The following is a 25,234-nucleotide window of genomic DNA, read 5'->3' as shown; positions in this document are numbered from 1 at the left end:
TCTGGTTTCTGTTCAGGCGTCTATACAGCTAGCCACTCTACTATGCTGTTAATTATAAAATACTCTGTTCTCTCAGCCAGAGGAGAAAGAAGCAAGCAAATTCTGTGAGTGTGTCATGTCTTTTCATCCATTGCCTCTTGTATAAGGCCCCCCTGGGGGCTTGTATCCGAGCAGATAGAAACTCTTATCTGCCACTTTTAATTCGATTGATTTAATTAGTATTATTATGCACACTTACTGTTGGTGCTTGGTATGTTCATTGGCAGCAAATGCACACTTTGTGTGTGCATGTTTGTGCTTGCCTTTTGCCTAGTTAAATAAAAATAAATAATTCCCCATCCCGCTGACTGAATATCAGTCTCTGCAGTTGATTTTTTTATTAGGCCTATTCAGTTGCCTTAGTTCATATTCAGTTGCCTTAGTTCATAGTCTTCACCAGGGCTCTACACTGACTTTTTTTTATTTTTTTTATTTTTTTACAAGGAGCCCTTGTGCACCTAAGTTAAACAATTTAGGAGCTCAATTAAAAATATTTAAAGCAACAAGCTCTTTTCTTTGTAGTAGTGGTGCAAGCACTCAGTGTATCCTCCAAAGCTGCGGTACAGTGAAGTAATCATTGCAACAATTGTCTGGGATATTTTTATTTTCTAGTCACACTGGTGCGCCTAAATTAAAATTCCAGGTCGCACAGCAAAATATTTAAGCTCATTATGCGAGAAAAACGGTCGCGCTGCAGAGCCCTGTTCACTTCCACATGTTCTGTGCTACATTAGTCTTGACCAGAAAACTCTGTTTCAAAGAGCAGAACTCCTTGCTGCCATTCCACTGCGTGATGTTCAAAGTGATGTCTAAGGCAATCGATCATTCAGGGACCACCTCTGTTTTGACAAAGCCCTCTCTGCATTTTTTTAATAGGGGATATCCGTATCTGAGCTGGGACCCTCTGAAACCATCTCTTCATCTTTTTGTCAGCTCCCGAAAGGCACTACACCTCCTGTCCTCCGCCTACCAGAGAGCTGCCTGTCAATTATCCCGGAGAAAAGGGGAAAGCGGAGAGGCTAAGCGGGGGCAAACCCAAGCAGGAAAGGAAATATGGAACTTTCCCAACCACTCATAATAAAGCCTAATCAAGTTTCACGTTTTTGTCACGTGCACTAGTACAGTGAAATGCCTTTCTTGCGATCTAATCGGTGCTATCTATTTCACTGTGTGCGGAGAACCCGATCCTCTCTGGGGGTACAGGGAAGACCAGGGAGGTGGTAAGTAAGGCTCTCTCCCCACCACAAACAGCCCCAGGTCGGGTTGGGTTTCACCCATCAGTCCAGGGCCAGGGGTGTCAGGGACGGGGATGCAGCAGGAGTAGAGATGCCTATCTGGCCCCTGTACCTCTGCTGCTACAGCAGGACAACCCATGTTGTTGACACCGCGGTGGCAGATTAAAGATTGGACCTGGCAGGAAGGAACTAACTGCCCTGTGATGAAAGGTGGTGTGTGTGTTGCTGCTGGAAGAGCTGTATCTGAGCCTGGGCTGAAGATGCACGTAGAAATGAAAAGAGAGCGATGAAAATACTTTCGCTTGGTTTGATAGTTAATGTTATGCCACCATGTTTTGGCTTGAGATAAACACTGTGATATTGAAGCCGTTTCCGATATACGGTTAGAGATGACACATTTTCTGCAAGGATTTATTAGTTGCCGTGATACACCCCAGGGGTTAAGAATGACCCTGATTTGTGATGTGGTGGCGCGGTCTTGTCCTGGCCCGTCTATCGCCATGGCAGCAGCAACAGCAGTGTGGGTGGCTGGGAATTGGTGAGGTTATCCTGTCAGTGAGACGCGAGTCAGTAACATCAGTATATGTTCGGTGTGGCTCAGTTGGTAGAGCGTGGTGCTTGGACCGCCAATTATCGTTGGTTCCATTCCCGCTGGGGGCCGCCCATATGGAAAATATATGCGAACATGACTGTAAGTCATGGGATAAAAGCATCTGCTAAGTGGCATATATATACAGTATATGAGGTTAGTTGGAGTCAGTGTCACACTTTGTCTTCCGAAGTAGTAGTGATGGGGGGAAAAAATCTATACAGTTACATGTCGCATGTGTATATTATTTTGGATGATAATTGTATCGATACTTTGACTCGCAAGTATCGATTTATGAAAACAGCTATTTTGCTACGTAGAGTTACCCACATGAAAAAATACGATAGTATAAATACTGTAGTGTTACTACATTTATATATTATAGTATTCGCTGTAGTGTTTTTTTGTTGTTTTGTTTTTGTCTTCGGTCCCCTAAACACTACAGTGAATACTGTATTATTTACTATTGTGTTTTTGTTTTATCTTTGAAAGAGCCACCACTTCTTTCTCACTGACGAAACCTACGAGACAAATACTAAACGAACACATTTTTCAGAACCTATAAGTAGGTAGGATTGGAGTCTGAATGGATAGTTCAGAGCTTCTGCTCTTCAATAACCTGTAGGGAACACAACATACTTGGCATGTAGGTTTCTCAATCATGGGTGCCACAAATTGGGGGAGGGGAATAGGTGGGGTATATGCAAATTAAATCCTGTTTTAGTATTACTGTAGTTAGTGTAGTGTTTTACTGTCGTATTTACTACAGTGTTTTTTTGTGTGGATAATACTGTAATCGTTACTATAGTATTCTATAGTATACTACACAATTCTATAGTAAGCATTACAGATTTGACGGATACTACAGTGTATAGTATACTACAAAATTATATAGTAAGTACTACATATGATCAAGGGATACTACAGTGTGGAATATAGGGCGGCAGGTAGCCTAGCGGTTAAGAGCGTTGGCACAGTAACCAAAATGTTGCTGGTTCGGATTCCCGAGCCGACTAGGTGAAAAATATGCCGGTGTGCCCTTGAGCAAGGCACTTAACCCTAATCCAGAGCGATTTACAGGAGCAATAAGAGCTTTTCTGTGAAATGGCCTTTTAGAAGTGCTTTGGTGTACTTATGAATGCACGAGTCCCCTTTCCCCCCACTCGTATCGATTTTTAACCTCACAATTCTTATAGTCATACGAAGGTTTTACTATGCGTGAAGTTTCTAATTCATCCTGGATTTACTAAATGTGTCATGTATATGAAAATAAAATGTAAAAAATGAACACACATTAGATTAATAAAATATTTAATCAGTCTTTTATTATTTTTTATTTTATTTAACTAGGCAAGTCAGTTAAGAACAAATTATTATTTTCAATGACTGAATTGTTCAGGGGCAGAACGACAGATTTTTACCTTGTCAGCTCAGGGATTCGATCTTGCAACCTTTCGGTTACTAGTCCATCGCTCTAACCTCTAGGCTACCTACCGCCCCAGTCTTACAACTGAAGTGTGTCTTCCGCATTTAACCCACCCCTTTGAATCAGAGAGGTGCCCCCCGCTGCCTTAATCGACATCCACGGATTGAAGGGATGATGATGATGATGCATTCTTTGCAAGAGGGAATCTAATTTCATTGGTCCTCAACTCACAGCTCAAACACTTAATTCAGGGTAAGTGGAGTTAGCCTGCCCCACAGCAGGTTAGTTCTGAAGGAGGCTGAAGAAATACGGCTTGTCACCAAAAAGACTCATAAACTTTTACAGATGCGCAATCGAGAGCATTCTGTCGGGCTGTATCACCGCCTGGTACGGCAACTGCTCCGCCCACAACCGTAAGGCTCTCCAGAGGGTAGTGAGGTCTGCACAACGCATCACCGGGGGCAAACTACCTGCCCTCTAGGACACCTACATCACCCGACGTCACAGGAAGGCCATAAAGATCATCAAGACAACAACCACCTGAGCCACTGCCTGTTTACCCCGCTATCATCCAGAAGGCTAGGTTAGTACAGGTGCATCAAAGCTGGGACCGAGAGACTGAAAAACAGCTTCTATCTCAAGGCCATCACTGTTAAACAGCCACCACTAACATTGAGTGGCTGCTGCCAACATACTGACTCAACTCCGGCCACTTTAATAATGAAAGAATTACTCATCTCATATGTATATACTGTACTCGATACCATCAACTGCATCTTGCCTATGCCGTTCTGTACCATCACTCATTCAGGTATTTTTATGTACATATTCTTCATCCCTTTACACTTGTGTGTATAAGGTACAGTGGGGCAAAAAAGTATTTAGTCAGCCACCAATTGTGCAAGTTCTCCCACTTAAAAAGACTAGAGAGGCCTGTAATTTTCATCATAGGTACGCTTCAACTATGACAGACAAAATGAGGGTAAAAAATCCAGAAAATCACATTATAGGATTTTTAATGAATTTATTTGCAAGTTATGGTGGAAAATAAGTATTTGGTCACCTACACACAAGCAAGATTTATGGCTCTCACAGACCTGTAACTTCTTCTTTAAGAGGCTCCTCTGTCCTCCACTCGTTACCTGTATTAATGGCACCTGTTTGAACTTGTTATCAGTATAAAAGACACCAGTCCACAGCCTCAAACAGTCACACTCCAAACTCCACTATGGCCAAGACCAAAGAGCTGTCAAAGGACACCAGAAACAAAATTGTAGAACTGCACCAGGCTGGGAAGACTGAATCTGCAATAGGTAAGCAGCTTGGTTTGAAGAAATCAACTGTGGGATCAATTATTAGGAAATGGAAGACATACAAGACCACTGACAATCTCCCTCAATCTGGGGCTCCACGCAAGATCTCACCCCGTGGGGTCAAAATGATCACAAGAACGGTGAGCAAAAATTCCAGAACCACACGGGGGGACCTAGTGAATGACCTGCAGAGAGCTGGGACCAAAGTAACAAAGCCTACCATCAGTAACACACTACGCCGCCAGGGACTCAAATCCTGCAGTGCCAGACGTGTCCCCCTGCTTAAGCCAGTACATGTCCAGGCCCGTCTGAAGTTTGCTAGAGAGCATTTGGATGATCCAGAAGAAGATTGGGAGAATGTTGTATGGTCAGATGAAACCAAAATATAACTTTTTGGTAAAAACTCAACTCGGCGTGTTTGGAGGACAAAGAATGCTGAGTTGCATCCAAAGAACAACATACCTACTGTGAAGCATGGGGGTGGAAACATCATGCTTTGGGGCTGTTTTTCTGCAAAGGGACCAGGACGACTGATCCGTGTAAAGGAAAGAATGAATGGGGCCATGTATCGTGAGATTTTGAGTGAAAACCTCCTTCCATCAGCAAGGGCATTGAAGATGAAACGTAGCTGGGTCTTTCAGCATGACAATGATCCCAAACACACCGCCCGGGCAACGAAGGAGTGGCTTCGTAAGAAGCATTTCAAGGTCCTGGAGTGGCCTAGCCAGTCTCCAGATCTCAACCCCGTAGAAAATCTTTGGAGGAAGTTGAAAGTTTGTGTTGCCCAGCAACAGCCCCAAAACATCACTGCTCTAGAGGAGATCTGCATGCAGCAATGGGCCAAAATACCAGCAACAGTGTGTGAAAACCTTGTGAAGACTTACAGAAAACGTTTGACCTCTGTCATTGCCAACAAAGGGAATATAACAAAGGGAATATAAAGTATTAAGAAACTTTTGTTATTGACCAAATACTTATTTTCCACCATAATTTGCAAATAAATTCATTAAAAATCCTACAATTTGATTTTCTGGATTTTTTTCTTTCTCATTTTGTCTGTCATAGTTGAAGTGTACCTATGATGAAAATTACAGGCCTCTCTCATCTTTTTAAGTGGGAGATCTTGCACAATTGGTGGCTGACTAAATACTTTTTTGCCCCACTGTAGTTGTTGAGAAATTGTTAGGTTAGATTACTCGTTGGTTATTACTGCATTGTCGGAACTAGAAGCACAAGCATTTCGCTACACTCGCATTAACATCTGCTAACCATGTGTATGTGACAACTAAAATTTGATTTGGATTCGCTGCCATAGAAATTTACCTGGCTAAAAGGTGACCCACTTTCATGTCTCCAGCTAGGCTGTCACGAGTTGAACTCAAAAGTGGTCCAAAGTTAGTTCACTATCTAGATTTGTAGTACACAACTCTTGTCTCTTTGTGAACCAGTTGCTGCTGTTATCCTAAGGATGAGCTTTGGTCGGGATCCGTCAACTATTTGCTTCCCGGGTAAAGAAGCAATGAGAGCAGAGTACAATTGTCACTCTACCGATCAATACCTTACATAACTGCTGCTTGCCAGGCCCAATGGTTTTATCCACATTGCTCATCAACCGTGGTCATTGAATTGGCTGTAATTCTATTTGTTGGCAGACTGTTGTTTAACCTTTCAACCTTGTGGCTGGGACAGCAGGAGATCAATAAGGGACAAAGTAGAGCGCAGGCCTATGCAGCAACGCACTCACCCACCATGAGCACTTTTAACCATGTTAGCTAAAGCATGACTCGGATATGGAGGACATTACCTCGATGTAGATTATTCGTCAAAGTGAATCATTCCCCTGGGCATAATTTACATTTTTAAATACTATTGTGAAAGGTATTATTGGACAGTCTATACCAGTGTTGGGGTCCATTTCAATTCAGTAAGTACTCTGATGTTTGTAATAGCAGCGGATAGGCGAGGAGGTGGCAGGGGAAAGATACACTATGAATTCCCTCACGTGTGACTGACTCCCGCTGTCCCACACTGACAGTTTCATTGCCGCAGAATGATATTAGCTACCACCACAACCCGGACATCCCTGCCAGCTTTCCCTGCCAACCACGCTGCCCACTCCTCTCCTTTTAGTTTTTTCCTTCCTGCTATTATTAGAGGAGAGTCATTCCCCCCCCCAAAAAAATCCTTTACAGTGTAAACACTGTATTGTATTAAAACTACTTCTTTCCTCCTTCACTTTTCTTGATAAGCCATATCTGTTTTTAACACGTTACGGTACCTAGTCAAATACATTCTACAAGGCAGCTAGATTCAGAGATGGACAGGAACAGTACAGATGATTAGTAATAATTAGGTGGGATCAACTCACGCTGAGACACTCTCTTGAGAGTGGGGTCATGGCCAGTAATGTAGTAGCTACACTCAACCCAGTACAGTGATTAGGACCCCAAGGCCAATTCCAGCACACACGCACATTCCCGTGTGTTTCTAATGTCTGTCTGTTGTACCAAATGTCTGTTTTCAGAAATGCAACGCGAGGACTGTGTTTTCAAAGCTTACATTTCAACTGGAAGTACCTTTTTAAAGCCAGAATCCTCAGTTGCTACATCCATTTTTGGACTTAATATAATGAATGCTGTACCCATTGAAGAATAGAACTTATGAGCTTAGTTCAACTATCGTACCCCATCAGAACCCAAAATATAAGCTTGTTTACTCCAATGTTTGTAAAGAATGTAAATATGAACAAACACTGGATTGCCTCAAAACATGGTTAAAACAAACTAAGAAAAATGATAGTGAATGGTCAGCCCTTGCATCCCTAGCTCTGTCTATGCGTTTGAGAGTGGTTACATTTCTCCAGGCCCATCCCTCAGTGTTTTACCAAAACAGAGGCGGGGTGCAGCTTTGTTATTTTTTTGATTGAACGATTCTAGCTTTAACAGAATACTTTGCTGATGCACCCCATTTTCAATGCCTCGTACCACCTGTCTGTCGGCCTCTATTTAGGCTTTATCCAACATCCGTGTTCTATCCTGCTGCCTGCTCATCTAACCCAAGCTCATCTGCGTCTTTAAATGAGATGCTATTGATCGGGGAGGTGAAGGGAGTGGTGCCCCATTAAACAACATCTCTAGGCTCTCTGTCTCTGCACTGCACAATGCTGTAATCTCAAGTTGCCATTCAATGATTGGAAGTTTCTAATTGAACACTAATGATACAGTTGAAGTCGGAAGTTTACATACACTAAGGGTGGAGTCATTAAAACTAATTTTTCAACCACTCCACAAATTTCTTGTTAACATAGTATAGTTTTGGCAAGTTGGTTAGGCCATCTACTTTGTGCATGACAAGTAATTTTTCCAACAATTGTTTTCAGACAGATTATTTCACTTATAATTCACTGTATCACAATTCCAGTGGGCCAGAAGTTTACATACACTAAGTTGACTGTGCCTTTAAACAGCTTGGAAAATTCCAGAAAATTATGTCATGGCTTTAGAAGCTTCTGATAGTCTAATTGACATCATTTGAGTCAATTGGAAGTGTACCTGTGGATGTATTTCAAGGCCTACTTTCAAACGCAGTGCCTCTTTGCTTGACATCATGGGAAAATCAAAATAAATCAGTCAAGACCTCAGGAAAAAAATTGTAGACCTCCACAAGTTTGGTTCATCCTTGGGAGCAATTTCCAAACGGCTGAAGGTACCGCGTTAATTTGTACAAACAATAGTACGCAAGTATAAACACCATGGGACCACGCAGCCGTCATTCAGTCTCTCGATGTGCAAAACTGATAGAGACATACCCCAAGCGACTTACAGCTGTAATCGCAGCAAAAGGTGGCGCTACAAAGTATTAACTTAAGGGGGCTGAATAATTTTGCACGCCCAATTTTTCAGTTTTTGATTTGTTAAAAAAGTTTGAAATATCCAATAAATGTCGTTCCACTTCATGATTGTGTCCCACTTGTTGTTGATTCTTCACAAAAAAATACAGTTTTATATCTTTATGTTTGAAGTCTGAAATGTGGCAAAAGGTCGCAAAGTTCAAGGGGGCCGAATACTTTCGCAAGGCACTGTATATCTCCAGTAAAACAAGTCCTATATCAACATAACCTGAAAGGCCGCTCAGCAAGGAAGAAGCCACTGCTCCAAAACCGCCGTAAAAAAGCCAGACTACAGTTTGCAACTGCACATGGGGACAAAGATCATACTTTTTGGAGAAATGTCCTCTGGCCTGATGAAACAAATCTAGAACTATTTGGCCATAATGACCATCGTTATGTTTGGAGGAAAAAGGGGGAAGCTTGCAAGACGAAGAACACCATCCCAACCGTGAAGCACAGGGGTGGCAGCATCATGTTGTGGGGGTGCTATGCTGTAGGAGGGACTGGTGCATGTCACAAAATAGATGGCATCATGAGGAGAAAAATGATGTGGATATATCGAAGCAACATCTCAAGACATCAGTCAGGAAGTTCAAGCTTGGTCGCAAATGGGACAATGACCCCAAGCATTCTTGACCCCAAGCATTCTTCCACAGTTGTGGCAAATTGGCTTAAGGACAACAATGTCAAGGTATTGGAGTGGCCATCACAAAGCCCTGACCTCAATCCTGTAGAAAGTTTGTGGGCCGAACTCAGTTACACCAGCTCTGTCAGGAGGAATGGGCCAAAACTCACCCAATTTATTGTGGGAAGCTTGTAGAAGGCAACCCGAAACATTTGACCCAAGTTAAACAATTTACAGGCAATGCTACCAAATACTAATTGAGTGTATGTAAACTTCTGACCCACTGGGAATGTGATGAAAGAAATACATTCTGAAATAAATCATTCTCTCTACTATTATTCTGACATGACACATTCTTAAAATAAGGTGGTGATCCTAACTGACCTAAGACAGGGAATTTTTACTAGGAATTGCGAAACTGAGTTTAAATGTATTTGGCTAAGGTGTATGTAAACTTCCGACTTCAACTGTAGATACTACATCTAATGATGATGTAATGTGTTTTATCTTAAAGAGCCTGGATGAATTGGCCTAGTTATTGATCCATCATCATGGTTATTGTCATTTACAGACTAAAACAACATCTATCAAACTAAACACATCCCCTTGTTTAGTTTGACAGGAATAATATAATATCACTGAATAGGCAACCACAAAGTGCTGTAGGATCCTCAGAAAATGTTGTCCCAGTTTACAATGTAGCCTATTCAGAGAAAATCCGTTGTGGCACTGTGTGTTGACATAAGGAACATGAGAGTAAGAAAAGTCCCTACTAAAGATGCTGTAGCGTTTGGGTCCCATTCAGTTTGACTTTATCCTCCTCTCAGACATGCCAGTCAAGGACTGCTGCATTGCTAAATACAAAGCCAATTCCGTCAGTAGGCTCTGCTCGCTATATATAGGGCCAGGCTGCAACACTGACACTTAATTTTCCCAAAGTCATGGAGCAGCGCATCGATCCTGTTTCTCTCGATTTCGTCAACAGAGAGTAAAATCACAGTGGGGGATTAAAAAAATAATTTACATTTAAAAAACGCAACGCAAAATACTGTCACCTGCCCTTTCAGATATCAAGGTAGTGTTTTGTGTTCAAAGCAATTCAACCGTTATACGTACTGTAGTTTTAAATGAGTGATTTGCTTTTCTTTACCAACTCCATCTCATTTTCTCTCTCTAAAATGTATACATTTTCCACTAGACACTCCAGTGATATGGTAGACAGTGATAATACGCATACTGTCCAGCATCTGTTATTGTCATTGTCCTACAGGAAGAAACTGACTGTGTGATAACCTCTGCTCTTATCGCCCATTGTCAGTGACAACTCTTTCTTTGTCAGGAAGGGCAGAGATGGGAACAAATGCTCACACACACACACACATCACACACACATCACAAACACACACACACATCACAAACACACACACACACACACACCACTGGGGCTACCCTATGCACAGGGGGCCTCAACGTGAAAACATTCCATCTCAGGACAGGATGTTTTTCTAAAGAGGGAGAACTAGATATAGTGGGTAGTGTTTTCTGTTCTCAACCCCCTCCCTCTGTGTGTCTCCCCTTTCTCCATGCCTTTGAACCAGGAAAGACAAGCCACGTGTCCTGATCTTAGCCATATCTTCTTCTGAGGCGCTCACAACACTACTGTGATTACTTTCTCCCTTTTGAGCGTAACGTTTTTATCCATGGTTTGTTTTCAAGATAACATGTTACAGGCTTTTATTTTTCCTGTCAAGTCAAGCTCTCGCTGGGAAATGTCCATATATATATTTTTTTTTTACACCCCAAACTCAAATCTATTATTATAATTCTATTCAACTGTGAATTATTTATTTGGCAATCGGAAACATTTTACTGGTTCCAATTATCTTGTGGATAAACATCTGGCACATTTCAATTTCCAAAGCATTATAAAAAGTCGTCACTCTTCCTTTATCGTTAATGAATTGAATTGCTTTGAATGTCGATGAATTGCTTTGAACGTCGATGAATTGAATTGCTTTGAATGTTATTTTCTATTGTTGATGATGACCTCTTCACATACCCACGAGGAGAAGCCGCAATGCATGTTTTCTCTACTGAATGTGTGAAGTACCAGTGCAACATTGTGGATACACATCCACTCACTCTCTTGTCTGTCTGTTCCCAGTCCCTGAGGAGAAGAAGCAGCAGACGAAGAAAGAGAAGATGAAGGAGAGGCGAGACAGGTGGCTAAACAGTGAGTATTACCACAACTTAACATAGATCTGACTCGTACTGTTTCTATGAGGGAGACCCTCCTAATTGTCAGCAGGAATAAGGCACCCTCGCAGAGAGTTACACATAATCGGGAACTTTATTTGCAGGAACACATGACTAATTTGGTTCTGTACAAAGAGAGATGATGAATGAATTTACTGTACATAATAAACATATGATAATGAATGAATTTACTGTACATAATAAACATATGATAATGAATGAATATACTGTACATAATAAACATATGATAATGAATGAATATACTGTACATAATAAACATATGATAATGAATGAATATACTGTACATAATAAACATATGATAATGAATGAATATACTGTACATAATAAACATGATAATGAATGAATATACTGTACATAATAAACATATGATAATGAATGAATATACTGTACATAATAAACATATGATAATGAATTAATATACTGTACATAATAAACATGATAATGAATTAATATAATGTACATAATAAACATATGATAATGAATGGCTAAACAGATACACCATCACACATGTCCACTTGGAGAGTGACTGAGGAGGCTCTGAGCAGGCCAGGGGACTGAGTCCGGTTAGATAGCAACCACCAGACCCTAGCAACCGATCAGTGGCCTAGTCACAGAGGTCAATAGGAGAGATTGGGGAGCCAGTTCATGACCCCCTGATCTCTGGAACTGTTTGGGGACTGGTGGAGTGAGCTTCATTAAGTGATAGGACTCGCAGGCGGGGGAAATCAATTTTTATCTGTCACGTGCTTCGTAGACATCCGGTGTAGACGAATAGTGAAATGCCTACTTAGAAAGAGCGTAAGAAATTGAAATAAAAATAATAACTCAAGTAATAAATACACAAAGAGTAACAATAACTTGGCTATATACACAGGGTAACAGTACCGAGTCAATGTGCAAGGGTACAAGGTTGATATGTACAAATAGGTGTGACGAGGTAACAGGATAGATAATAAACAGTAACAGCAGCGCATGTGATGAGTCAGAAGAGTTTGTGCAAAAAGGGTCAATGCAGATATTCAGGGTAGCTATTGGTTAATTATTTAACTAACTATTTAGCAGTCTTATAGCTTGGGGGGTAGAAGCTGTTCAGGGTCCTGTTGCTTCCAGACTTGGTGCATCGGTTCCGCTTGCCATGCGCTAGCAGAGAGAACAGTCTATAAATTGGGTAGCTGAAGTCTTTTAACAATTTCAACCTTCATGTTTTTACCTTTCGACACTCCCTAATCCCGACATTGGTGCCCTCTCCCAAAAGCGTTTGTATTGATAAAATGTAGGATTATGCCTTTTGTGTTCAAAAATGTTTGAAAGGCAAGACATAGATGCCTTCGGGACATAACAGCATTAGGTTGGTGCAATGAGGAGCCCCATCCCCACTGATCTCTACTGAGAAGCTGAGGTTTCTGCGCTGTGCCAGTCCAGCCCGGGACAGAGCTAGCTGTGTCTATGTAATTACAACCCCTTTTAAAGCTACAGTCTGGCATTTGTTATCCAGCAAAACCAGCAGCCCTCTGAAATGACCATTGAACAGATTCTCAGATCCCTTATTGCGCTTTTAACACCACCACCTACTCTTCTAGAATTGTGATCACTTAGTAACCCAATCTGCTGATCCAATCAATTCTCTGTGTAACACAAGATGTCTCCTCTATGCATATCATTAGGCGCTAATGGTCCTTTTGACTCCATCTGAAATTAGAGACAGGCTGTGAGCCTCAGACCTCTGCAGTTTTCGGAAATTAACAAGGAGGAAGAAAGAAAAAAAATTGGATAATTGCTTTTCTGTCGTAGACCAACTGTATTCCAGGAAGAGGCAGGGCTGTCTGTATCTGCAGCGTGGCGTCCTCTGGAACTCTACTGATGAAGATGTGCAAAATATGTGTTGACGGATAAGGGTTATTATTCAGACTGTATATTCCAGAGGTGATTTAATGCCCAATGTGTTCCTTCCTTTAGCCTAAATAAGAGACAGAGGTGGCAATTCAATCAAAGCCACATTGCACGAGTATCTATTCTACAGTTCTGCACAATCTGGAAATAGCCTAAATGACATGAACAGTGAATAATTTTTCAGCAGGCATATATTTATTTACATTTTACCCCCTTTTTTTGCCCCAATTTCGTAGTATCCAATTGTTTTTAGTAGTTACTATCTTGTCTCATCACTACAACTCCCGTACGGGCTCGGGAGAGACGAAGGTCGAGAGTCATGCGTCCTACGAAACACAACCCAACCAAGCCGCACTGCTTCTTAACACAGCGCGCATCCAACCGGGATGCCAGCCGCACCAATGTGTCGGAGGAAACACCGTGCCCCTAGCAACCTGGTCAGCGTGCACTGCGCCCGGCCCGCCACAGGCCCGCTAGTGCGCGATGAGACAAGGATATCTCTACCGGCCAAACTCTCCCTAACCCGGACGCTAGGCCAATTGTGCGTCGCCCCGTGGACCTCCCGGTCGCGGCCGGCTGCGACAGAGCCTGGGCGCGAACCCAGAGTCTCTGGTGGCACAGCTAGCACTGCGATGCAGTGCCTTAGACCACTGTGCCCCCCGGGAGGACCTTTCAGTAGACATTTTAATAACTTCAACACATCCTGTTTATGATCTGATCGTATCCACTAAAGTCAGAATTTATACTTAAAGCCATAAAGTTTAATGACCCTCAATTTTCAACTGTTCACGAACTGTACGTCTGTACCGATGACATCTGGTTTGAATATTCCTCCCTGGCTCTGATCACAGTATTTATTCAAGTCTGTGGTGATGTAGGGTTTAGTGTTTTGCTGATGATACTCCAGTTGATACTCACAGTCAATTACATGGGCAAGTCTGCACATAAGAAACCATATGGCTCATAGTCATCATAACTCATGGCCGAAATGGATAGGATCAACACCACTCTATGATGAAAGCCAAGAGGCCCAAACCACCATTGCTTTTAACCATATTTTTTAGATCTCAAGTGAGATTCTCCTTATACTTTTGTATATAGTATATAGTGTATGTGGACACCCCTTCAAATTAGTGGATTTGACTATTTCAGCCACACCTGTTGCTGACAGGTGTATAAAATCGAGCACACCGCCACGCAATCTCCATAGACAAACATTGGCAGTAGAATGGCTTTACTGAAGAGCTCAGTGACTTTCAACGTGGCACCGTCATAGGATCCCACCTTTCCAACAAGTCAGTTCATCAAATTTCTGCCCTGCTAGAACTGCCCCGGTCAACTGTGAATGCTGTTATTGTGAAGTGGCAACGTCTGGGAGCAAAAATGGCTCAGCCGTGACATGGTGGGCCACACAAGCTCACAGAACGGGACCGCCGAGTGCTGTTGCAAGTTCCAAACTGCCTCTGGATCAACGTCCGCTCAATAACTGTTCGTCAGGACCTTCGTGAAGTGGGTTTCCATCTGAGCAGCCTCACAAAAGCCTAAGATCACCATGCGCAATGCCAAGCGTCGGCTGGAGTGGTGTAACGCTCTCCGCCATTGGACTCTGGAGCAGTAGAAAAGCGTTCTCTGTAGTGGACAAATCTAGGTTTGGCAGAGAACGCTACCTCCGACTACGAGCCAGGCCTAATTGTCCAACCTCAGTGCCCGACCTCACTAATGCCCTTGTGATAAATGGAAGCAAGTCCCTGCAGCAATGTTCCAACACCTAGTGGAAAGCCTTCCCAGAAGAGTAGAGGCTGTTTATAGCAGCAAAGGGGGGCCAACTCCATATTAATGCCCAAAGATTTTGGAATGAGATGTTCGTGTTGGTGTCCACATATTTTGTCATGTAGTGTATCAATGCCATTCTACAAAGAGTTTTAGGTAATCTTGGTAAGGCTACTTATTGTTGCGGAGGCACATCGTTGACATACATTAAGTCTCTGCTGCTTGTGCCATGATGGAAACATAGTAACCTCCCTGAACCATCAGACAAGCAAAGCGTCAATACAGGATTAAAATGGAATCCTACTACACCTGCTCTGACGCTCGTCAGATGTGGCAGGGCTTGAAAACTATTACGGACTACAAAAGGTAACCATGGCGCGAGCTGCCCAGTGACACGAGCTTACCAGGCGAGCAAAATGCCTTTTATGCTTGCTTCGAGGCAAGCAACGCTGAAGCATGCACTGGAGCACCAGCTGTTCTGGATGACTGTGTGATAACGCTTTCGGTAGCCGATGTGAGCAAAACCTTTAAACAGGTCTGCAATCACAAAGCTGCGGGGCCAGATGGATTACCAGGACTTTTACTCAAAGCATGCGCGGACCAACTAGCAAGTGTCTTCACTGATATTTTCAAACTCTCCCTGACTGAGTTTGTAATACCTACATGTTTCAGCATGTTTCAGAAGACCACCGTAGTCCTTGTCTCCAAGGAAGCGAAGATAACCTGCCTAAATGATTACCGCCCCGTAGCACTCACATCGGTAGCCATGAAGTGCTTTGAAAGGCTCACATCAACAGCATCCTACCGGATACCCTAGACCCACTCCAATTCGCATACCGCCCCAACAGATCCACAGGTGACGCAATCTTAATCACACTCCACACTGCCTTTTCCCACCTGGACAAAAGGAACACCTATGGGAGAATGCTGTTCATTGGCTACAGCTCAGCGTTCAACACCATAGTGCCCACTAAGCTAAGAACCCTGGGACTTAACACCTCCCTCTGCAACTGGATCCTGGACTTCTGACAGGCCGCCCCATGGTGGTAAGGGTAGGTAACAACACGTAGGCCACGCTGATCCTCAACATTGGGGCCCCTCAGGGATGTGTACTTACTCCACTCCTGTACTCCCTGTTCACCCACAACTGCGTGGCCAAACACGACTCCAACACCATTATTGAGTTTGCAGACGACACAACAGTGGTAGGCCTGATCACCGACAGCGATAAGACAGCCTATAGGGAGGAGGTTAGAGAACTGGGGTGCCAGGACATCAACCTCTCCGTCAATGTGAGCAAGACAAAGGAGCTGATCGTGGACTTCAGGAAAAGGTGGGCTGAACAGGCCCCCATTATCAAATCACATTTTATTTGTCACAAACACATGGTTAGCAGATGTTAATGCGAGTGTAGCGAAATGCTTGTGCTTCTAGTTCCGACAATGCAGTAATAACCAACAAGTAATCTAACTAACAATTCCAAAACTACTGTCTTGTACACAGTGTAAGGGGATAAAGAATATGTACATAAGGATATATGAATGAGTGATGGTACAGAGCAGCATAGGCAAGATACAGTAGATGGTATCGAGTACAGTATATACATATGAGATGAGTATGTAAACAAAGTGGCATAGTTAAAGTGGCTAGTGATACATGTATTACATAAGGATACAGTCGATGATATAGAGTACAGTATATACTTATGCATATGAGATGAATAATGTAGGGTAAGTAACATTATATAAGGTAGCATTGTTTAAAGTGGCTAGTGATATATTTACATCATTTCCCATCAATTCCCATTATTAAAGTGGCTGGAGTTGAGTCAGTGTCAGTGTGTTGGCAGCAGCCACTCAGTGTTAGTGGTGGCTGTTTAACAGTCTGATGGCCTTGAGATAGAAGCTGTTTTTCAGTCTCTCGGTCCCAGCTTTGATGCACCTGTACTGACCTCGCCTTCTGGATGATAGCGGGGTGAACAGGCAGTGGCTCGGGTGGTTGATGTCCTTGATGATCTTTATGGCCTTTCTGTAACATCGGGTGGTGTAGGTGTCCTGGAGGGCAGGTAGTTTGCCCCCGGTGATGCGTTGTGCGGACCTCACTACCCTCTGGAGAGCCTTATGGTTGTGGGCGGAGCAGTTGCCGTCCCAGGCGGTGATACAGCCCGACAGGATGCTCTCGATTGTGCATCTGTAGAAGTTTGAGTGCTTTTGGTGACAAGCCGAATTTCTTCAGCCTCCTGAGGTTGAAGAGGCGCTGCTGCACCTTCTTCACGATGCTGTCTGTGTGGGTGGACCAATTCAGTTTGTCTGTGATGTGTACGCCGAGGAACTTAAAACTTACTACCCTCTCCACTACTGTTCCATCGATGTGGATAGGGGGGTGTTCCCTCTGCTGTTTCCTGAAGTCCACAATCATCTCCTTAGTTTTGTTGACGTTGAGTGTGAGGTTATTTTCCTGACACCACACTCCGAGGGCCCTCACCTCCTCCCTGTAGGCCGTCTCGTCGTTGTTGGTAATCAAGCCTACCACTGTTGTGTCGTCCGCAAACTTGATGATTGAGTTGGAGGCGTGCGTGGCCACGCAGTCGTGGGTGAACAGGGAGTACAGGAGAGGGCTCAGAACGCACCCTTGTGGGGCCCCAGTGTTGAGGATCAGCGGGGAGGAGATGTTGTTGCCTACCCTCACCACCTGGGGGCGGCCCGTCAGGAAGTCCAGTACCCAGTTGCACAGGGCGGGGTCGAGACCCAGGGTCTCGAGCTTGATGACGAGCTTGGAGGGTACTATGGTGTTGAATGCCGAGCTGTAGTCAATGAACAGCATTCTCACATAGGTATTCCTCTTGTCCAGATTAACATCAACGGTGCTGTAGTGGAGCGTGTCGAGAGTTTCAAGTTCCTTGGTGTCCACATCACCAACGAACTATCATGGTCCAAACACACCAAGACAGTCGTGAAGAGGGTACGACAAAACATTTTCCTCCTCAGGAGACTGAAAAGATTTGGCATGTGTCCCCAGTTCCTCAAAAAGTTCTACAGCTGCACCATCGAGAGCATCCTGACCTGTTGCATCACCACCTGGTATGGCAACTGCTCGGCATCTGACCATAAGGGGCTACAGAGGGTAGTGCGTACGGCCCAGTACATCACTGGGGCCAAGCTTCCTGCCATCCAGGACCTACAGTTGAAGTCTGAAGTTTACATACACTAAGGGTGGAGTCATTAAAACTCATTTTTCAACCACTCCACAAATTTCTTGTTAACTAAGTATAGTTTTGGCAAGTTGATTTGGACATCTACTTTGTGCATGACACAAGTAATTGTTTACAGACAGATTATTTCACTTATAAATCACTGTTTCACAATTCAAATGGGTCAGAAGTTGACTGTGCCTTTAAACCGCTTGGAAATTTCCAGAAAATGATGTCATGTCTTTAGAAGCTTCTGATAGGCTAAATTACATCATTTGAGTCAATTGGAGGTGTACATGTGGATGTATTTCAAGGCCTACTTTTAAACTCTTTGCTTGACGACATGGGAAAATCAAAAGATATCAGCCAAGACCTCAGATTTTTTTTTTATACCTCCACAAGTCTGGTTCATCCTTGGGAGCAATTTCCAACCACCTGAAGGTACCACGTTCATCTGTACAAACAATAGTACGCAAGTATAAACACCATGGGACCACGCAGCCGTCATACCGCTCAGGAAGGAGACGTGTTCTGTCTCCTAGAGATGAATGTACTTTGGTGCGAAAAGTGCTAATATATCCCAGAACAACAGCAAAGGACCATGTGAAGATGCTGGAGGAAACCGGTACAAAAGTATCTATATCCATGTAAAACGAGTGCTATATCGACGTTCTGACCCACTGGGAATGTGATGAAAGAAATAATAGCTGAAACTAATCATTCTCTCTACTATTATTGTGGTGGTGATCCTAACTGACCTAAGACGGTTAATTGGCGGTGTCAGAGGAAAGCCCATAAAATTGTCAGTCTCCAGTCACCCAAGTCATAGACTCTTTTCTCTGCTACTGCACAGCAAGTGGTACCGGAGTGCCAAGTCTAGGACCAAAATGCTTCGTAATAGCTTCTACCCTCAAGCCATAAAACTGCTGAACAATTAATCAAATGGCCACCTGACTATTACATTGACCCCACCCCTCCATTTGTTTTGTACACTGCTGCTACTCGCTGTTTATTATCTATGCATAGTCAACCCTACCGACATGTACAAATGACCTCAACTAACCTGTATCCCCACACACTGAGTTGGTACCCTGTGTTTATAGCCTCGTTATTGTGTAACTTTCTATTATGTTTTTTACTTTTGTTTATTTGGTAAATATTTTGTTAACTCTTCTTGAACTGCACGTGACAATTCGTTTGATTTGATTTATATGCATTTTTTTGTGTGATATTTAGAGATCAGCTCCATCAAGCTGGCCAAGGAGCAGCAAGTGGCCCAGGCTAAGAGGGCGGCCATGCCCGTTGTGGGTGACATGAGGCCGCTGGCAGACGCCCTGCCAGAACTCTGCCAGCTCATCCCCGCCACCACCAGGACCTCCAGAAAGGCCTCCAGAAAGAATAGGGTGTAAGTACACATCCCTGTGGAACACCCCAACAATACTATGATTTCACACCATCCTCTTTCTCCTCACACCCACTGACTCTTCTTACAGCTGTTGGTTTGTCTAGCAGGCCTTGTTTCATCCATGAAATGGGTCATCATTTTCTTTACCGTCATAGTTTACGTTTTTGGCACTCTGTCGTCTCCTCACACAGTCCAACCCTTCCTCTGCCTTTGTCAAGTTGAGTTTATCCAAGTGAATTTCAATCCTCTGTTTTAGGTCTTTCTTAGCATTTTTGTCAGAGGAATACGTGAGCTCATAATGTCCCAGTGGTTGGTCTCAGGCGCTGTCACTGGGGTTAATGAGCCATGTTACAGGACAGACCTGGATGTAAATTCCCATATATTTTCCACACAGTACATTATGACAGAGTGTCACAGCACACAATACTACCCTACCTCTACAGTATGGCCTTCAGCACAGAGTTATTCAGACGTTAGTAAGTCGTTTTGAGGTGTAGAGGACAGATTTAGCTTCTGTGGCAGGGTTGCACATATTAAGGAAGCAATTGACTTCCATTCAAAACAGGAAGAAGGAAGAGAATTGGGGTGTATTCATTAGTTGGATTCCATTGCAAAACATTTGGTCAAAACATTTTGCAACAGAAACCCTTTACTCAAAACGGAAAAAGTTTTGCAACAAAACCTTTCTATTAGACAAATGCAGGTAGGTCCCTCCCTGTTTCATTCCATTTGGTTCCTAGCGTAAACGGTAAACACACCAAACATTTTGCAATGGAATTCGACTAATGAATACACCAATGGGTTAGATTATGCCGTAAAATGCACTAAATAAGAGGGGAAGAAATCGCCTCCAACGGCAATCCTGCAAGTAAATGAAGTCTGGAATTGTTCTGAGGACATTTCAATTGTGCATTATAACATTCCTCTTTGGTTTCTGGATGCTTCCAGGGTTATTTATTGCAGTCAAATTCAGCTCAGGAAAGCCTCAGTGGATCTTGTTTATTGTGATGGGCAGTTTTTCACTCACTCATAAATGTCTGTATGACTTAATGCCTTGCTTTTGTTTTTTAATGCGCTACTGAAGCTCTCTTTCTTTCTCTCCTGTCTGTTTCTATCTGTATCCCTCTCTCTCTCTCTCTCTCTCTCTCTCTCTCGCTCTCTCTTCAGCTTAAAGATAAAGTAAACCAAGATGGCGAGCTCAGCTGAGCACACATTGTTACAGTTAGGAGGTAGCCCTATCAGACTCAAAAAAGCAATGCACCTTAAAGGTCGTATAAAAGGGCCCTTTAGACTGTTCCAATACATGTAATTAACTTTTTGGTTCTTACAAAGCCTTCCGTCAGAGTCCACGGAGACATGGTTGCTAGGCAGTGGCGAGGTTAGCTCACTTCTCACAAGTTCCTTCTTCCAGGAGTCCGAAGTAGCAGGCACTATAGAGAAGGTCAAGAACAAGTCTCGGAGAAAGGTTATTTGTTGATGAAAGGCAGTCTTTTGATGAAGACCAGGAGCTGGATGTAGAGTATTGCTTTTGTACCCGTTTTTGATATGCCTGTTGTATATTCATACAAGGAAATCATGTGAGGCTTAATACTCGTCTCTCAGGCTGACATATGGATTTATTTAAAGTGTGAAAACAGGGATCCTAACATAAGCCAAGGCCATGACTATAAGTGTGTGTGAAGTGTGAACAAGACAGACTTATGACCACCGGCTGTGTGACACTGGAAATCCTCCCTGACTGAAGTTAGAATTGTGGAATTCTCCAGAGTGGATAAAAACAGTACCAGGCAGATCATGTTAATGGAATGGAACAGTTGTGCTTTTTCCATTCTGATGATTTGTTTGACTTGATGTCAGATTAATATTCCTTCAATTCCACCTTTTTATCAAAATCCTCAAACATCTTTGTTATGTTAAAAAAAAAATGGAATTAAAGGGGAACTGTACCTGAACTTTCACCCCCAGAGGAAGGTTGTTCTTCTTGACACTGACAGACACCTCCTAGTAGAAGATGGGGGTTGTGTGGTTCAGAGTGCAGATGGCGCCGATACATGCTGGCCTACCCATGACAACTTGGACCCTCTTGCCGTGTATGTGGTAGATAGAATGTTTGTTAGGAAAAATATGTGTATGTACACTGGGGTCTGAAGTTGTTGACACCCTTGATAAAGATGAGCAAAAATGACTGTGTAAAAAAAATAATCAAAGAGATTTTGTTTAACAAGTAAGGTGTCGCCCGAGTGGCGCAGCGGTCTAAGGCACTGCGCCGCATTGCTTGAGGCGTCACTACAGGCCCGGGTTCGATCCCAAGCTGTGTCACAGGGGCGGCGCACAATTGGCCCAGCGTCGTCCAGGTTGGGGACAATTTGGCTGGGGGGTTTACTGTACTTGGCTGGGGGGGCTTTACATTACTTTACTCATTGTGCTCTAGCGAATCTTTTTGGCGGGCCGGGCGCTTGCAGGCTGATCATTGGTCGTCAGTTGAACGGCGTTTCCTCCAACACGTTGGTGCAGCTAGTTTTCCGGGTTAAGAGGGCTTGTGTTAAGAAGTGCGGTTTGGCAAGTAATGTTTCGGAGGACGCATGACTCGACCTTCGCCTCTCCCGAGTCCGTAGGGGAGTTGCAGCGATGAGACAAGATCGTACTTGAAATGAGGAGAAACAGGGGGCAAATAAAAAGAAATGACAAGTAATCATTTTTTTCTCAAGAAGGTAGGGGTCAAAATGATTGACACTCCTTTTTTCAATACCTTTCAATGCCCCACATTGCGAGGATAACGGCACTGATCCTTTTTATGACATGTTTTATGAGTTGGAGAACACATTGGGGTGGCTCTTAGACCATTCCTCCACACAGAATCCTTCCAGAGCTTTGATATCTTTTGTTTGCGCTTATGGACGGCCCTCTTCAATTCAAACCACAAGATTTCAATGGGTGTCAAGTCTGGAGACTGAGATGGCCTTTGCAAAATGTTGATTTTGTGGTCAATTAATAATTTCTTTGTGGATTTTGATGTGTGCTTGGGGTTATTGTCTTGCTGGAAGATCCAAGTGTCAGTCTCCTGGCAGAGGCAACCAGGTTTTTTGGCTAAAAATGTCCTGGTACTGGGTAAAGGGCATGATGCCTTTGACCTTAACAAAGGCCCCAGGACCAGTGGAACCGAAATAGCCCAATAATATCAAAGATCCACCACCATATTTAACAGTAGGTATGGGGTTCTTTTCTGCTCATGCATTCTCATTTCGAAGTCAAACCTACCACAGGTGTGCGTGACCCAAGATCTATATTTTCATGTCATCTAGAAAATGTAGACACCTAGAGTTTGCTAAACGGCGGTTAGCCGAGGTTTGAAATGAGACTGTATGAGCAGAAAAGAGCCCCATACCAACCGTATAATATGGAGGTGGATCTTTGATGTCATAGGGATGCTTTCTTCCACTGGTCCTGGGGGTATTACTTGTTAAACTAAATCTATTTCTCTGTGCAATTGTATTAGTATAAAATAATCTAATTTCCCAATTTTTTTAAGCATGCAATATAGATCAATATTTTAATTATTTACCTCACACAAGCCTTGTGAGCATAAAAATTGTGTGGCCTCCCTCGTGACGGCGAAGATAATTTTTCCCGTTTTAAGTTAACTTCCTGCAATTCTACACATTTTGATGTGTATTCTGTGTTTTCTTTATTATTGTGGTTAGGCCAGGGTGTGACATGGGTGATTATGTGTTTGTCTTGTCTAGTGGTTTTTGTAGATTGATGGGGTTGTGTTCAGTATAGTATTCTAGGTAAGTCTATGGTTGCCTAGAGTGGTTCTCAATCAGAGGCAGGTGTTTATCGTTGTCTCTGATTGGGAACCATATTTAGGCAGCCATATTCTTTGGGTATTTTGTGGGTGATTGTTTCCTGTCTCTGTGTTTTGCACCAGTTAGGACTGTTTCGGTTTTTACACGTTTTCTTATTTTGTATAGTGTTCACGTTTTCTTATTTTGTATAGTGTTCACGTTTTCTTATTTTGTATATGTATATTGTTCACGTTATCATCTTTATTAAAGATGTTCAATCATAACCACGCTGCATTTTGGTCCTCCTCTCCTTCCCAGGAAAAAAAATGTAACAAAGATTATGCAATTTTACAGCGCATTTCCTGCAATCCTACACATTTTGACATGGGGTGGGAGATAAGATTATGCAATTTTACAGCGAATTTCCTGCAATTCTACACATTTTGCCATAGGTTGGGTGCAAATGTTTGCCGTTTTAAATATCATAACTGATGATGAATGGGTCCCAACCCGGTCGGTAATTCGACCATGCTTGCTACAAGTTTAGATAGCTGGCCGCTAGACTAATTTACCAATCAAATTTTTTTGGGGTTGACATGGGCTAATTGAGTGACTGCTGATGCACAACCAAATTTTGAAATTGCACCCTGTGTATTCTATTATTCTAACTCTCAACAATAAGTTGAGACCCCCACTGAGTTGTTTTTGTTTAAATTGGTCCGCAGGCCTACAAAAGTAAAGTGGTACGGCCCATGGGCCGCCAGTTGCTCATCCCCGCTATAAACCAAAGCCTTCAGGCATTATTGACTAACTAGCTATTCAGCCAACACATTCTCTCTTCAGTTGCCAAAGATATCAAGTTTTCAGTTGTGTTCCGTCTGTGTTATTATGGGCAGAGTTGATATTTATGATAATATTTGATTCATTCCCTAGTTGAACTCTTGTAGCTGTCCTTGATGGACCTTTTAGACTAGACTGTGTTTACTGTAACTCCACAAGGCTGTTTTCACCTTTGACCTTTGGCTTCCCCACTGCCTCCAAGCTAGCTGCAGTTCCCATGACCCCTCTGGTGAAAAACACATTTCTTGAGATTGAACTAGTTTTAATTCGCAAGCAAATCCGTGTCTACCCATTTCACTCTTGTCTGTTAAACTTGTTTCAACTCGCAAGAGCATATGTTTTGTCCAGTCATGCTCTTGTTATGTCTTTGCTGATGTGTTTGGTAAACTCAACATCCATTTTGCCATAGAAAACAAGGTTTTTCTGTACATCACAACTTGGCATGGTTAATTGTTGGACAAGGCCAGAATGGATAATTGGGGGATCAGCTCAGTTGGCCGGCCTCCATCTCTGTCTGTTGTTAATAAATTAAGTACTCGTCTGTCTGGCCCCAATCCTAAATAACTAAACACATACAGGAAAGTCCCAACTATGGCACTGCCTGGAACGATCGCACATGGACAGCACATTGTGGTCCTAACTGCCATTAATTTTTTTTACCTGTATCTTGTTTTAACCATAATCATTCCAAATGAAATCAGTCACCTTTTGACCATCTTTATCATTTTGTCTTTCCCTCTCAGGCCAGTGAAGAAGAAGCCAGAACCAACAGACTTCAGCCTGATGAAGCCAGCACAAAAACGCAAACTCCTGTAAGACCTCACCCGACCATGGCCAAACCACCACTGATGATCACATGTCTAACTTATTATTCTCCATGAGAAAATGACATGAAGCTAAAATGAAAAATGTTATCCTGCTGATTATCAGAGCAACCAAGATAATAAACTGCCCATCTGCT

At 43.0% G+C, this 25,234-nt stretch overlaps 1 protein-coding gene across 2 annotated transcripts in view; it reads left to right on the top strand.

Moving 5' to 3' along the window:
* Positions 1-25,234, top strand: part of LOC110495906 (ribosome biogenesis protein SLX9 homolog) — a 28,710-nt gene that overhangs the window by 2,683 nt on the left and 793 nt on the right. Inside the window, exons 1-4 of one of the 2 annotated variants that reach the window (XM_090208232.1) lie at positions 973-1,259; positions 11,281-11,349; positions 19,480-19,648; positions 25,017-25,085. In XM_090208232.1, the coding sequence (XP_090064358.1) occupies positions 11,319-11,349; positions 19,480-19,648; positions 25,017-25,085 (269 nt within the window). In that variant the 5' untranslated portion in view covers positions 973-1,259; positions 11,281-11,318. Of the gene's footprint in view, positions 1-972; positions 1,260-11,280; positions 11,350-19,479; positions 19,649-25,016; positions 25,086-25,234 lie in introns of those variants that run through there. The other variant, XM_021571423.3, reaches the window with a different exon arrangement.

The sequence above is a fragment of the Oncorhynchus mykiss genome, chromosome 18 (genome assembly GCF_057628025.1).
Source record: "Oncorhynchus mykiss isolate SJ-2025 chromosome 18, ASM5762802v1, whole genome shotgun sequence".
NCBI lineage: Eukaryota > Metazoa > Chordata > Actinopteri > Salmoniformes > Salmonidae > Oncorhynchus > Oncorhynchus mykiss.
This window is presented reverse-complemented; position numbering and strand designations above follow the sequence as displayed.